Source organism: Prinia subflava, chromosome Z, assembly GCF_021018805.1.
Source record: "Prinia subflava isolate CZ2003 ecotype Zambia chromosome Z, Cam_Psub_1.2, whole genome shotgun sequence".
NCBI lineage: Eukaryota > Metazoa > Chordata > Aves > Passeriformes > Cisticolidae > Prinia > Prinia subflava.
The window spans coordinates 75,888,481-75,903,615 of record NC_086283.1 but is presented as its reverse complement, the minus strand read 5'-3'; the positions used below and the strand labels follow the sequence as shown (position 1 = coordinate 75,903,615).

The 15,135-nt window shown below is 43.2% G+C and overlaps 1 protein-coding gene across 2 annotated transcripts in view; it reads left to right on the top strand.

The window, feature by feature from the left end:
* Positions 1–7,866: 7,866 nt before the first annotated feature.
* The window catches only part of RCL1 (RNA terminal phosphate cyclase like 1), a 34,463-nt gene continuing 27,194 nt past the window's right edge, over positions 7,867–15,135 (top strand). For both annotated transcript variants that reach the window (XR_010083409.1, XM_063421863.1), the window contains exons 1-3: positions 7,867–8,637; positions 11,265–11,336; positions 12,170–12,345. Coding sequence is in view for 1 of the 2 variants with exons in the window: in XM_063421863.1 (XP_063277933.1) it covers positions 8,388–8,637; positions 11,265–11,336; positions 12,170–12,345 (498 nt within the window). In the remaining variant the exon portion in view is untranslated. The remainder of the gene's footprint in view (positions 8,638–11,264; positions 11,337–12,169; positions 12,346–15,135) is intronic.

The following is a 15,135-nucleotide window of genomic DNA, read 5'->3' as shown; positions in this document are numbered from 1 at the left end:
AACATTAGATTGTCCCCTTTCCTGAGTGTTCACACTCATGTTCACCGCAGGAGAAGTGAACCTTCCTGCTAAAGGTTCTGGAGATGCTGATGGATCTCAACCAGTGTACCAGAAAGGTCACAGTGAAAAAGTGAGCAGAAAACAGAGCTAGAGTCAAATCAATAATGAAACTCAGCTTCCTGTTTTAAAACATTGTTTTATTTCAACAGTTTTACACTGAAACAAGTAAAGCCACAAGAAAATATTCAAATGGATGTTTGGTACTTTGAAACAGTAAGGAAATGAGAGTATAGCCCCAAAACTCTCCAGTCAACAAAACTAATTGCCTTAACAATTAAGTAGGAAGGCACTGGCTTAGCTCATAGGGCTTACTATGAGCATAAGTCTCATCACACTGAGAAATGTGAACCTTCATAAATGAACCTAGTAATACCTCTATTCCAGATCGTACTAGGACAGAAAGAGTGAAACATTCAAGGGTTTAGCAGCGTTCCCAGGGCAACACCTCAGTCTGCCAAAGCACCACAGTCTTAAACAAAATTTGGCAACAAAAGCCATTTAAATGTTAGAAGCTACATTGTTTGTTTTAAGCTCCACACTTCAGAGACTTCTAAATGGCAGAAGTCCACAAAATGTGTCGATAAATCTTCCTAAAGCAAATATATGAGAAAATGGAAGGTACTGTATTAAATACATATCCAGCAAATAACTAGACTTGTCAGAGAGATTATTAAATCTAATCTCCAATGCCACCATGTATAAAAAGCAGCAATAATTTATCTGCCTGTTAAAAAGGAAGCCTGAGGTTCAGCCCCTCTACATGCCTGTTAAGCAGCTCTGAACTCCAGACAGGAATGCTAAGACAATCCCTCTCTTAAAGACTATTTCGAAACCTCTCTGAACTTCATGACAGACTCATGAGGAAGGGGTAGAAAAGGATGGAAAGGCAGTTCTCCTACACAAACATGTTCTTACTAACCTATGGCCTTTGCAGAACAGAAGTGCAAACTTAGATTACAGAAAATAGTTAATAAAAGAAATTATTGTTCTTCTTTCATTTGCTATCTTTTTTGAAGTCCAAACCTCGTTCTAGTCGTTTTGCGATTAGTTGTGACATACTCAGAAGTGGAAAAGGAAATAATGGGAGAAACTGGTCAATGGTTCATTTGTTTGTACACGGCTATTCTGTATTTAAAGACATGCAAGTGGATTTTTTTGCAGCCCTCATTATGATGTTTGGAAAATAACATTTTATCATCTCCATTCAGCCTTAATTATTCACATCTTAACAGAGTAGTCAATGTTTTTGTAACACAACTTGCACTATATTCTGATTAATCTTTTCCACACATGTAGCCTACAGTTATAAATTAAAAACTTAACTCTTGCTTAGTGAGTACAGAAATAACACTCATAGTGACTGAATAGTAATCAAAATCTTGTTACAAACAAAACCAAATGTTCATACCAATAAATAATCTTTCATATTACTCAGCATTTTTTCAAACATAAGAAACGTTTTGAGGAGGCTTTTTAAGCCTTAAACCATCAAAAGAGTTTTCTCTCAGGTAGGCTCCTTGTAAATGTAAATCCTTTCTTCTGAGTTTGATACAGAGTTTGTTTAGTACTGTTGGGTAACTACTTCCCAAGTGTTATAGTTGGTATCAAAATTAAGTGTTTACTTACAGGAGGAAGAAGTCATAGTATACTGACTGGCAGGTATACTGTGTCAAAGTATACTGTCGAACATAGTTCGACACATAATTTTTGTACCTCATTTGGGGGGGGCGTGGACAGACAGATGGGTGAAAATCTGGCTGGAATCCAAGTGTAGTGCTTAGTGCTTTGTACCCGACCAAAAGCTGTTACCGAGCATGTTTTTCCAGGGCCTGTCCTGGCGCTTTGTTTTGTCTACTGTCTATGAATAACCCTGGAAGAAGAGAGATGGCACCCTCATCCATTTTGTGAGTAACACCAAACCATGTGGCCAGAGCGCTTGGGCTTAGCACCAGGAGGTGAAGTTCTGCAAGAACAGGTCAAGAGGAGCCAAGCAGGACCCTGACAAAATTCAGCAAAGGCAGGTACAAAGTCCTGCACACAGGACACACTAACTTCTTCCAACAGTGCAGTCTGGGGGCTGACCAGCAAGGCAAAAGCTGTGCTGAAGAAGACTGGGAAGAACTGGTCTACAGCCAGCTAAGCACCATCCAGCATGTTGCCAGTAACACCCTGAGCCATATTAACAGGAAGGTAGCCTCTACATCAGGGGAAACAGTTATCCTTTTGTATTAGGCACTTCTTAGGCCACATCCATGTACTGTGGCCAGTACTGGGCCCTCCAGTTCATCGGTTGGGGCAGGTTTAGCAGGAAGTGACCAAGATGATCAGGGGATGGAGAAGAGGCACTGCCACAGACAGATGGAACCATGCTTGTTCAGACTGGAGAGATGAAGGTTCAGGAGTACCTAAGAGCAGCCTTCTAGCACCCACGAGAACGTTACTGAGAAGACAGGGAGTTGCAGGATTCAGTAAGTCAGGCAGTGGAATCTAAGTATTAGTAGACTCAGCTTCCTGAGGTTTTTAAGACCCAACTGGATAAAGCCCTGAGCAACGCAGTCTGACCCTGCTTTGGTCCACAGATTGGGCTACAGATCTGGATTCCAACTTGGATAAGGCTGTGATGCTGTATTTGTCAAACAAGATACTCCATTAATCATGTTTTTTTAAAAAATGCATGAAATACTTATCCAATAAAGGCTAACATATATACACAACAGAGCTGAAAATTCTCCCTTAAAAATATATATACCATCAAGAACACTTGACGAGCAGATTTTTATTTTTTATTAGATATAGGTTAAAATATGTAGAATGAAATGTTGCTGTTGAACTGTTTCCTTTAGAGTTAAAGTAGCAAAGACATAACTCTTTACAAACCAAAAAGGTAGAACTGTGATCCTTTATTTAGATTTAAATAGTGTTTTATTGGAAAGAGGGATATAACACTATCATTTTTGTGGTGTCACTCCTACCTTTATTAAAAATCTTAATGAATGATTCCTCCCATATGACTGAGTATAGCAAATTAACACTTACACATAGCATGGGTTTTTCCAAAACCCTTAAGTTTCCTAGGAAATGTGTATTCTTCAGACAGAAATTTATTGCCTGTACACCAAGCTTGTTACACTTAAAACCTTATTTATGAAAAAGAAGACTCACACTTTATTTATAAAGAGGAAAATCTATTAACATAGCTGAAATACTATTTCATAGTCTCATTCAAGAATTATTAATTCAGATGTAATTATTACAGAAAGATTATGCTAAATTACCATTATTTTTATTATTTATTACATAAATAATTAATTGCTCCACACACATTTCTTAGTTTGCCCCATTCTCCTGGTGCTGTGTTTACCCCTCTCCCCTCCTTGCCTAGGCCCCAAGATCATGGTCTCACTCAGGTGATGGGGTGGGATTATAGTGAGTCATCAGCATCTGGAGTCCCTCATCAGGAAGAATGCCACACTTCTGTTGACTTCCCTCTAGAGTTCACTGGGACTTACTTCTGTATGCTTGCTAACACAATTTTATACCTTGCTTTTTCTTCACTAGTCCATAGCTCTACATTACATCTGAGTTTACTATATGTAGTACTTTCCATATAGACTGGACAGTTTATTTGTCTTTTTTGCTAAATGGATCCAGTTGTGTCCAGCTCCAGGACTGCATGCAAGAAGAGAAACAATTAATACAAGAAAAATAAATTAGCCATAGAAAACCTGTCAAAACTGCTCTCACAATTAAAGGAAGCAAACCAAACCTGCAAGCAGATCAAAGAACATTCAGACAGTGCAAATCTGACAAGCTTCTGTTCTGATGCCTTGGAAATTCAGTACAAGGCTCATGTCCTGTTACGAGCAATGGCAATACTTTGTTGCAGTTACAAGTTGATAATATTCAAATACGGTATTTTAATTATTTGAAAAACATTTCTGTTGTCCCAGTGGCTCTTTTGAGCAGAATTTGGAGTTTGTAATTTTAGTAGTATAAAAAGCACTCATCACAGATTGTTTAAACATCCCTCAAGATACACATAAATAGGAAAATAAATCAAGTAGAAGAGAAGTTACTTAGCTGTGTTTCTGAGACTGTGTGAAAACTCTTGGGAGATATGTAAAGTAACAGAAATTCAGAAAAGAGTGTTATCTTTTCGCATACTCGGATACTCACACATTATCAAAAGGCAGATCTCTTTTGGAAATTTCTGTAATGATCTTTTCTGTATCATTTATCTCAAGTGATTAAATTATCAGGAGACTGTCATGTTCTTCAACCACTGATTAAATGAAAATTACCATTTATCTGAGTATTAAAGGTAAACCAGTAATAGCTTTACATTTTGAGGTTAAATTGTAAGAGCTGCATATATCATGATCATGATGTGCATATATCTCTGAGGTGCCACTCAGTCTCTCTATGCCACCTATAGGCAGTCGGTAAAAATAATTTTCTGGACTCCAGAAATCCTTGAACTTCTAGCACAACAAGCTACCAGCATTCCCAGGAAAACAAAATCCCTCTTTTATGTCACTGGGTATTTTTATGACAGATGGAGCTTTCATTACAGGGATACTTACATTATACCAGCAGAGTACTGTTTTTCAGTCAGTCTGCCAGGGATTTTTTACAGAAGTATCTTATTTCAGTTACATGAAAAAATTCTGGCTACCAATGGAATAATTTTTGGGGAAGACTATTTTCACAGTTTTGTTTTCCCAGTTTTGTTTTCCCATGCTTTGACATAAAGCAGATACTTGCAAATTGTTAAGAGATGACAGCAAATAATTGGAAGTCACAGAAGAAGGACAGGATGGACAGAACTAAAAATATGTGTGTGGGAGAGCAGGGACTACACAAAGGAAGAGAAATGAACCACAGCAGAGAGTTCATTCAAAGTAGATCTAGTTGACTAGATATTTTCAACACAAATCTAAGATACAAAGTTCAGACAGTGCAGTGAAAAACATAATTCCAGCAGCAGTGCCTGAAAGCCTTTTACCCAGCTGTCTTTACAGAAGACAACCTTAATTTCAGTGGAAGTGTTCATCCTCTATCACATCCCATATGCACAACATCATAGCAAACTGTTATTTAACTACTACCCTGCAGTTATGTCTAAAAGGCTTGTGAATGAAGGAAACTAAAGAAGACAAAATTATTCCCTGAAAATAGGAAACAGTAGGTGCTAGACTTCTCCATTGATCATGAAGTTTAGCACTGTTTGCTCTGGAATTCCAAAATACTTTCCAAACTCTGAAATCCAAAAGAATTATGCAGAGACTTGACTGAATTTAATTGTTTGTAAGCAGGAAAACAGACCAATGATGTATCAAGAAAGTTTAAAGAATTTTTGTGAAGTTTGGACATAGATTTATTAGCTCTGAGAAGATATGTATATTTTTTACCTTCCTTACACTCAGTTTTCTCTTAGTTGTGCTCAGTGCATAACAGAAATTTGGGATACTGATATGGAAAAACTGGACTTGAGCATAAAGAACAGTGTCCAGCTGGTCAAGGGGCATGATTTCCCTTTTCTACTACAGGCTTGTGGGACTCCACTTAGATTTCTGCATCCAGCTGTGGAGTCCTCAGTTCAGGAAAGACAAGAGGACAGTCTTTAGCTGTGCCAGGTTGGACATTAGGAGGAATTTCTTCACAGAAAGGCTGACTAGGCATTGGAATGTGCTGCTCAGGGAGGTGGTGGAGTCACTGTCCCTGTAGATGTTTAAGAAAAGACTGGATGTGGCACTCAGTGCCATGGTCGAGTAGACAAGATGATGTTTGGTCATAGGTTGGACTTGATCATCTCAAAAGTCTTTTCCAACCTAATCAATTCTGTGATTTTGACTCTGTGATTCTGCACCATGGACCTGATTCAGCCAGTCTAAATGTGGGTCACAAAAATGATCTGTGGGCTGGAATAATTTCTTCTTGAGGAAAAGCTGAAAGAGCCGAGATTGGTCAGCCTGAAGAAGAGAGGGCCTTGGTGCATTGCAGTCTTTCAGTATTTAAGGGGGCTTATCAGAGAGACAGAGGGAGAATTTTTACCAAGAGGTAGTGACAGGAGAAAGGGCAAGAGTTTTAAACCGAAAGATGGTAGATTTACACTGGACATAAGGAAGAATTTTTCTGCAGTGAAGGTGGTGAGACACTGGCAAAAGTTGCCTACAGAACTTGTGGATGTCCAGTGGGGACCTGTAAGTGTTGAAGGCCAGGTTGGATGGGGCTTTTAGCAACTTGGTCCCTAGAAGGTGTTCCTGCCCATAGCATAAGGGTTGATTAGATGATCTTTAAAGATCCCTTCCAAACAAAATCATTCTGCTTTTCTGTGATATAAAGCTTGCAGACCAGTATATCAACACAACAAAAATCTTTATGCATGTTGATCACAAAAGTCAGCAAGCAGCTAATAATAGGTGGTTTAGTTCCTTCAATTTCTGTAAAGTGTGCCTATCATAGGTTTTAAAAAAAGTTTTAGTCTCTGAAAAGCAATCTAGTAAAATTTAAAACGGTTATCATTTGTATGGAAAATTGTCTGACTTTTGCTGTACAACACTGGAAGGTGCTGTTGACTCTCTTGAAGGACAAGAGCCCTTGCAGAGAGAGGGATCTAGATACAGTGGAGCACTAGGCAATCACCAGTGACATGAAAATGACAAGTCAAAACGCCAGATTCTGCACCTGGGATAGAGAAAAGCCAGACACACAAAGTCTGAATTGGGAGAGGGGCAGCTCTGGGAGAGGGCTCTGGGAGTGCTGGTTGGCAGCAGGCTCTGTGGCAGGCAGCAGTGTGCCCTGGCAGGCAGGAGGGCAGCAAACCCCATCCTGGGCGCAGCAAACTTGACATCCCCAGCTGTCCAAAGAGGTGACCGTCCCTCCATGTCCAGCTTTAGAGCAGGGCCTCCACTCAATTGCTGGGTGCAAGACTGGGCTCCACCATTTCAGAATGATGGGAAGGTCCTAGAAGGTGTCTGGAGAAGGCCAAGACAGCTGGCGGAAGGACTGGATACTATTGCCTCTGAGGAGCTGCTAAGGGCTTTGAACTTGTCTAGTCTGGAGAAAAGGAGGCTGAGGGGCAACCTTCTTGCTGTCTACAGCTTCCTGAGGAGAAGTGGAGAGGGAGGTGCTAATCCTCTTCTCCCTGGGATCCAGTGATAGGAAGTGTGGGAATGGTTCAAAGCTGAGCCAGGGGAGGTTCAGATTCACTATTAGAAAGCATTTCTTTATACAGAGTGTGGTCAAGCGTGATGATGCCCTGAGCCTGTCAGTGTGGAAGGGGCATTCAGACAGAGCCCTTAACAACCTGCTTTACCTTTGGGACAGCCCTGAAGTGAAGCAGTATTGTTGTTTAAATTCTGGGGGGCTCCCGGGGAGGGTCCCCCAGGAGACCCCCGGGTCCTAGGGTCGTGGGTGTTCCCGTGCTGGCAGGCAAAGAGACTCAGACGCCGGTGGGGTGCTGATGAGATGAGGGTTTATTCACTGAGGGAGAGGGGGAAGGGAAGGGGAGAGGGGGGAAGAGGAAGGGGAGTGTCCGGAGGCCTCCAGGGAAGAAGGGCAAAGAGAGCGAGACCCCTTGCGTTAGCATTCTTAACACCGAGGTTCAAAGGGGCGCGGTAACATTCTCCAGCCAATAGTTACAGATACACGATACTGCAGGGATGGTACAGACTTGGGATAAACCATACATTTTCCAGGGGTGAACAAGAGCAAACCATTTCCATAAAATGCAATTCCACAAAGCAGTTGGGCTAAATGATTTTTGCACATCCCTTTCAACTAGACTATTCCATTGTAAGAATGGGCACACAAATGTATGGGCAGGTAAAGGTAGCCTAACAATTGACAGTGTCACACCTCCACTGTAATCGACGTTCCTCTTAAAATAAGAGACTGAAAGCTTTAGTCAGTCTCCTCCTTAAGGACAGCAGGACTCTGTCACTAAGCAAACAGGCTGTCCCAAGGACCGCGAGCAGGACCCATTCCTCCGCCCAGTTTTCCTTAAGGTAGCCTGGGATAAATTACTGAACAGTACTGCACAAGGAACATGTGCCCAGAAACCGGCTCATTTCGATGTAGGGGCAGTATCCTTGTGCAGGCACCACGTTCCCCTCCGGACCGTCCTTACCCGCCCGTCGAAGGAGAGCCCGCATCACCCAGAGGAGAAGCGGGCTCCGGTCAGAGACAGCTCCCGACACTTCCCCACTCCTTAAGTTTTAACTGAAAACACGCAGGTTGGGAGGGAAAGGCAGAGGCTGCCACCCGTGCCGCGACAAACACCCCGACCCTCCTCGCCCGGGCCCGCCGCCGGGCGCTGCTGGCGGATGCGAGGCGCGGGGGCGGCCCCTCCCAGCGCCCGCCCGCCCCCTGCCCTTTGCCCCGCCGCTGTCCCAGCGCTTCCTGTTCCCAACCACGTGGGCAGCGGGATGGCGGGCGGCGCGGCGGGCGAGGCGCAGTGCCTGAGCTACACGGGCTGCAACTTCCTGCGGCAGCGCCTGGTGCTGGCCACGCTCAGCGGGCGCCCGCTGAAGATCCGCAAGATCCGCTCCAAGGAGGAGGACCCCGGCCTCCGCGGTGAGCGGCGGCACCGGCGGCCGCGGGGGAAGGAGCTCGGGGGGCGGCGGAGCTCCGGTCCCGGCTGTGCCCGGGACCTGCTGCCGGGCAGGGGCGGCCGGGCTCCAGCTGGGCGAGGAGGGGAGTCCCCGCTGCGTGCCGGCGTCTCCCCGTGGGTGTGCTCTGCGCTGAGCGCTCCGCACATTCCTCTCGGCTGTAGCTGTCACACGTGGGTCGCGGGGCTCTGGGAGGAGGAGGAGGAGGCGCGGGAGCGGGCAGAGCGGTGAAGCAGGCCAGAGCAGGGGACTGTCACACAGCCTCCGGTTCCTGCTGTCAGCCTCCCTCGCTGCCCGGCGGGGCGCGGGGATCGGGGCAGTGCCATCCCCGTCCCGCTGGTTCGGCTCGGCTCGGGAGCCCTGCTTTCCGCGGGTCATGGGTTTTCCCCAGAGTGGGCCGTCAAGGGCCGGTGCGGCGGCCGGGCTGGCGCTGCCGTGCGCCCCTGCCGCCCCACGGGCAGCGCCGCTCGCTCCGCGCCTGGCGGGACGCGGTGCGGGAGCGGCCGGCGGGGCTCCCAGCGGCTCGCCGCGGGTGCGGGAGCCTCTCTCGCTACAGCCCGGGAGCTGGCTCTCGTCCCCGTGCCGGTGGCTTCGCGGTAGCGATAGCAGAATTCATTCCCTGTCTCTTGGGCCGTCCTTTCTGCCCGCGAGCCCGTGCCCAAGCCTTGTGTGCTCCCTTGTGTTTGTGGGAGCTCACGTTCATGCAGTTTTAATAGGTCACGTTTTATGCTTTGATTTTTGTCAGAGTTTGCCGAAACAGTAAAGGTGAAAGAGGTGAAATCATTTAGTCTCATTTCTGCAGATTTGTTTAGGGAAACCTTTCTTAGGCAGTACCATACTCATTCTTGTACAAAGCCTTTGGCATCCCAGGATGAATTCCATCATAAACTGAAGTAAGAAAACAATAGGATAGAAACAGTAAGTAAGAAAACAATTGGATGTTTGAGGAAGAAATATTATTGTGGTGTTCAGTTGTTTTTTGGGCAAGAACCCCTGTTATGCAGTTAGGAGCTGGGATAGATGCTTCTCTGTCTCCTGAGGAGCCTTCAGTGTGTAGCTACAAATTCTACTCAGAAACTGCCGAAGCATTCTTGTGTGCTTGACATAACATTTACTATGATCCAAAGTATTTGTTATCACCACGGAGCACTTGGTGGTGGTGAAGTTTGTAGATATTGCCACGTTTTTTTAAACAGTGTTTGAATCGCCTTTTTAAAGTATGGGTTCAAGTGTGAACTTTGACTGTAATAGAAAAATAGTAACAATAAATCCTGATTTGTGTTGATAATTCAACATGCAGTTCTTTTTGCTTTTCATGACTGGAACTTTTGTAAACTTTGCTGATGGTGTTCTCCAAGAATGAAACCTGTGCTCACAAGGATGTATTCTTCAACTGCAAGATGCCCCAGTGCTTATAAAGTTACATAAACTTCATAAACATACCAGGTGCCATAGTTTAGAAATAGTCATAACAGAGAGCAGAACCAGTGTTGTGTGACTGATGCATCAGTCATGTTATGCAAATATTAACAAACTAAATTCTGCAGGTAGTTCTGTGGTTTAAATATCTATTACATCCTAGAGTCAGACACAGAAAGAAAAATCTGATTACTGTGTAAGAAGTAACACAGGATTATTGCTAAGGGAGTTCTTCAACCTACAAGCAATTACGCAGATGCTGCTAGCACTTAAAACCTGATGGGTTTTGAATTCTGCATGTATTCACCTATATTCTTTAATACTGAGTATGTACCATGTTGGGATACTAGAATACTAGTATATTCTTCCTGGGATGGCTTTTTTCAGCTGTTTTCTGTGTGTGTGTGTTATTTCCTTTTTGGTGTTGGTTGGTTGATATTTTTGGTTTTGTTTTGGGTTAAATTTGCTTGTCTTTTTCATTGTCTCTGAGTGAGAGTCCACACAATCAAGAGAAACTGAGGAATTACTGCCACATGAATTGTAATAGTGTAGTGAACACAGTAAGCAAGAAAAGAGGCAGTGGGAAGACTTGTGGTTTTCTAGCCCTGAGTATGTCCAAAACTGGTTTAGAAATGGAAAATTTTAGAGTCTGCAGATAACTAATTCTGTTTGTGGAGCAGCTATGCAGCAGCAGCACTTCACGTCTAAATGTCCCCTTCTTTTAAGCTAACACTTTTACAGAGAATAATGTGAAGCTATTATTAGCTTGTCATGCTTCAATATATGGAGTCCTTTTTTCCTCTGATTTGTATGTTTTGCTTTGTACTGAGTAAAATGTAAATTGTCAAAGGTTTTACCCTGGACAAGAGCAATCCCTCAAGCCACTGTGGTCAGAAACATCCACTTGTATTATGTGCTGTGTGCCAGGGAGATGAGTGTGTCTAGTCTAGCTGCCACATCTGAGGGCATCTCAATTGATTTGAGATGCCTGTAAGCATGGAGGCTCACATTACCATCTCTATTTTTACAGAGAATTGCCTTTTCACGTGTTATACCACAAACTGAAGTGTGAGAGTAGCCTTACTGTCATGGAAGGCAGAAAATGGTAAAAGTACAAGTAAGGTGTTGAACTTCTAAGAAACTTTATAATTCTGTCTGTGCTCTTCTCCTTAGATTTTGAAGCAAGTTTTATTCGCCTCATTGACAAAGTGACCAATGGCTCACGGATTGAAATAAACCAAACAGGTGAGATCTGTTTCGTTCTGCTTCATCTGCTCTGGTCTCCAGAATTTGTGAGTTTCTGCAGTAGAATAGAAGTCTTGTCTTGATAGAGATAGGTGTTCAGATAAGATTGATGGAGTAGATCAGAAATAACAAAGTTGACAAGTTTTGTAGTAATTGATTACATGCAAGAAGGTCAGTGCTCCACCATAATGCAGAGAGTCAAGGAAGCTGTATTGCCCAAGAACTAAAATTAGTATTTTGTTAGGTATGCAGGTTTTTAGGGTGTGCAAATCTTCCTCAGTACCAGAATTGATTTTTGTAGAAGAAAAAGATTTACCCTCTACAGAGGCAAACTTCTTAGCCAGACTGCTTGCTTATTCATGCTTAGAAAATGGTTTGGTTAGAGTGGAAAGCATCCCATGTGAAAACCTTACCTGGTCTGAGTTTTTTTCTTTTTTTTTAAGGATTGTAATGATTTTTAGTTGGTAAGTAAAGCAAATGAGTTACCATTAGATATGCCAAGACTCCAATGACTTGATGGACCGATGAAGGTTTAGCATCTGTGGAGCATAATAATTGCTTGTTATCAGCATTTTAAAGATTGCTAAGAGATCCTTTATTTTAGGTGGAAGGGAAAGGAGGAAAATAATGTGCAGGACAGACAGACACTCATGTGTTGACCCATTTATTAGCTGTAGGCATGTAAATAGTGTGCTGGAAGTGCTGTAATCTTCCATATAGTCTTCTGCCTCCAATTTGTCCACGTACACTGTTGCAAGTATTTTTTATGCTGTTTCAGTGGCCACTGTTTTACAGTGCTCTCATTTGGTTTGCTCCCCTGGCCTCTTCCCCAGGTACTACCTTGTATTATCAGCCTGGTCTTCTGTATGGAGGCTCACTGGAACACGACTGCAGCCCCAGTCGTGGTATTGGCTACTATTTGGAGAGTCTGCTCTGCTTGGCACCCTTCATGAAGCATCCATTGAAGATTGTTTTGAGGGGAGTAACAAATGATCAAATAGATCCTTCGGTAAGTAATAAAGTTTACATATCAGAGAAGGATATTTTTTTCCCTCTAAAATAGCAAGATTGGGAAGAAGTATCTAAAACATGTTACATTTTTATTATACCTTACATCCAGAAGTATCCATTGTTGCTGTATTAGCAAACTCTCTAAGAAGCAACTGCTGAACTAGAGCATATCACACTCTAAACTTCAATTTGTAATCCCCATTCTGAAGTTCAATTCTTTACTGCTTCTATCTTTTCCCTTGCAAACTCCTTTTAAATGCAGTGTGACACCCTGCCACAGGTTTGGTTCTCCTCTTGGAATTTCAATGGACTATTTCTCTTGACCCACACATGTATTTACTGTATAAAGAGGAAAGTGTCTTCAAAATATGAGTGCAGAAAGGAGGGAATCTTTCTCCTCTGTTGGATTCTGGACATAGTCATACCGCTGCTGCTTCAAGCCCTCTTTCTATTAGAAATGGGAGTCACATGGTGATTAGGAGATTATGGTAGCAAAAGTATGTAATAACTCTCTGGTTCTTCAGAAATGTACCAGAAGATGTGGTAGGTCAAATGGCTATGAAATGCTTGGCTTGGTTTCTATTACTGATCTGCAGTCTTTTGTTTTGTACCAGTGTTGTTACAAAAATGAACTGAGGGAGAGGTGATCAGAATCCTGAAGTAATGATTAGTGGTTCTGCTCTTCATTTATTTTTCTCCAAAAACTCCAAAAGTAAACTTTTGCTTTTAGAGAACAGCATTACCCTTTACTTTTTGAATGGTGATTGGACACTGCCTGTTTAAATGAATACAAATGCCTATGAAGTATAACTACAGATACTACACCAGCCCCTGAGTCCTGCTAGAATTTATGACTTTTCAGCTGTGTTTCTCAGGTTGTTTAAAAAACTCACTCTCTCACCTGTGGCTCTGTGAGACATCCACATGAGTCCAAGGATGATCAAAGTGAGTTGTACACAGCACTACAGATAAAAAGAGGAAACATTTTTTGCTGCCCTTTCGGTCATTGTGACTAAAAGTACTTACTGTAGCTGGTAAGTAGTAGGAATCAAAGAAGTCCTATTTTGTTGACTGTTTAATCACAGTGGAGAAATTCTTACATAATCTGGAGCAGACGAGTAGTCCAATGTTCATATTGTTTTCAAGTAAATTTGGACACTCATCTAAGCAAAGGAGTCTTGATTCTGGAAATTATCTCATTTTGGAAATCAGTCACATGGGCCTGAGATTAAACTGTTTTAGTTCAAATGAGTGCAAGAATTAAGGTCACTCTGTGCTTGAAGGGTGCCTGGACTTGCCAAAACTCAGACAAGTGGGCTGGCATACATCAACTGACTCCAAGCTCCAGACATGTAAATCAAATGCATGTAGTTACATGCATCTTAAGTTCATTGTTGTATATTAGCAACTAGGTATTAGTTGTTAGTGACAACACAGTAACAACTTCAGTTACTATGACTTAGCTCATACTTGTTAACTTTTTAAGTGGTTGTAACCAAATACCAGTTCCTAAAATTGATTTAAACCTGGTTTATGTCTGCTTAACTTGCCTGAGTAAACATTAATCGTGGTGCACACCTATAAGGTACTTTAAGGACTTTTACTTGTTGTTTTGTATAACATATGGCTCTACATGTTTCTGAGACTAGAAGCACAAATTTAAGCACTACTCTAATTGATTTGTATGCTTAAATAAATGGAAACTTGGTTTTAAGTTGATGTTTGTTTTTATTTTTCAGTAGATAGAGAGTGTTTATAAACTCAGTGAACAATTATTACCTATGCTTACCAAAAAGAGGTGCTTAAATTTGTTTATCCATCTGCATGCTTTCTGCTTTCCAAGGAGAGGGTGGAAAGGCAAACCAATGTGACTACAGTGTGGGAGTTTAGGTGTTTTCCCTGCTGCTCTTCATGTGACAGCCTCTCTATTTCAGCTTAGTGGGTTTTACTGGATTTGCCTGGCTGGGTTTTGTGAGCTGGGATGCTACAGAGGTGGCCTCTGCAAGAAGGTGGCAAAAGTTTCCCCTTCATCCAACAGAGGCCATGTCAGCTGGCTTCAAGACAGACCCACTGCTGGCCAAGTCTGGGCCTCCCAGTGATGGTGGTAGCACTGCTGGGGTAACTTCAAGGAGGAAGAGTGGGGGCTTGGGACTGTGGGATGACCTGGAGCTGGACAGAAGCAGCCCTGCAGACAGCAGGGTCAGTAAAAATGGTAGGTCTTCCGTGTGCTGGAGCAGAGATTCCTCTCTAGCCTATGACGAAGACCATGGTGAGGCAGCTGTCCTCCTGCAATCCATAAATGTTGACAGTGGAGCTTATATCCACCTGCAACCAGTGCAGGACCCCATGCTGGAGCAGGTGGATGTCTGAATATGGCTGTGAACCCATGGGAAGCCTGCGCTGGAGCAGGATCCTGGCAGGACCTGCAGGTGTGTGGAGAGAGGAGCCCATGCTGGAGCAGGTTTGGTGGTAGGACTGGTGAACTCATGGGCAACCTGCACTGGAGCAGTGTATGAAGAACTGTAGCCAGTGGGAGGCATCTCTTGAGGCAAGTAGCAGGAATATGTGTGCAACCAGAGGAGTGTGACCTTTCTCTCATGGTGTCAGTGAACAGGTAGGCTGACCCACTGGGCTGTGTGAAATCCACTTTCAGCACTGAGATCTTGGCTTTTATACAGCCTCAAAAGTATTTGTGAGATGTGATTGCTGTGTGGTTTGAGGTTGCTCTTTACTAGAGACCTCCTTCTAGACTAGAGACCTCATGAGGTGCATGCAAGGGAATATTGTG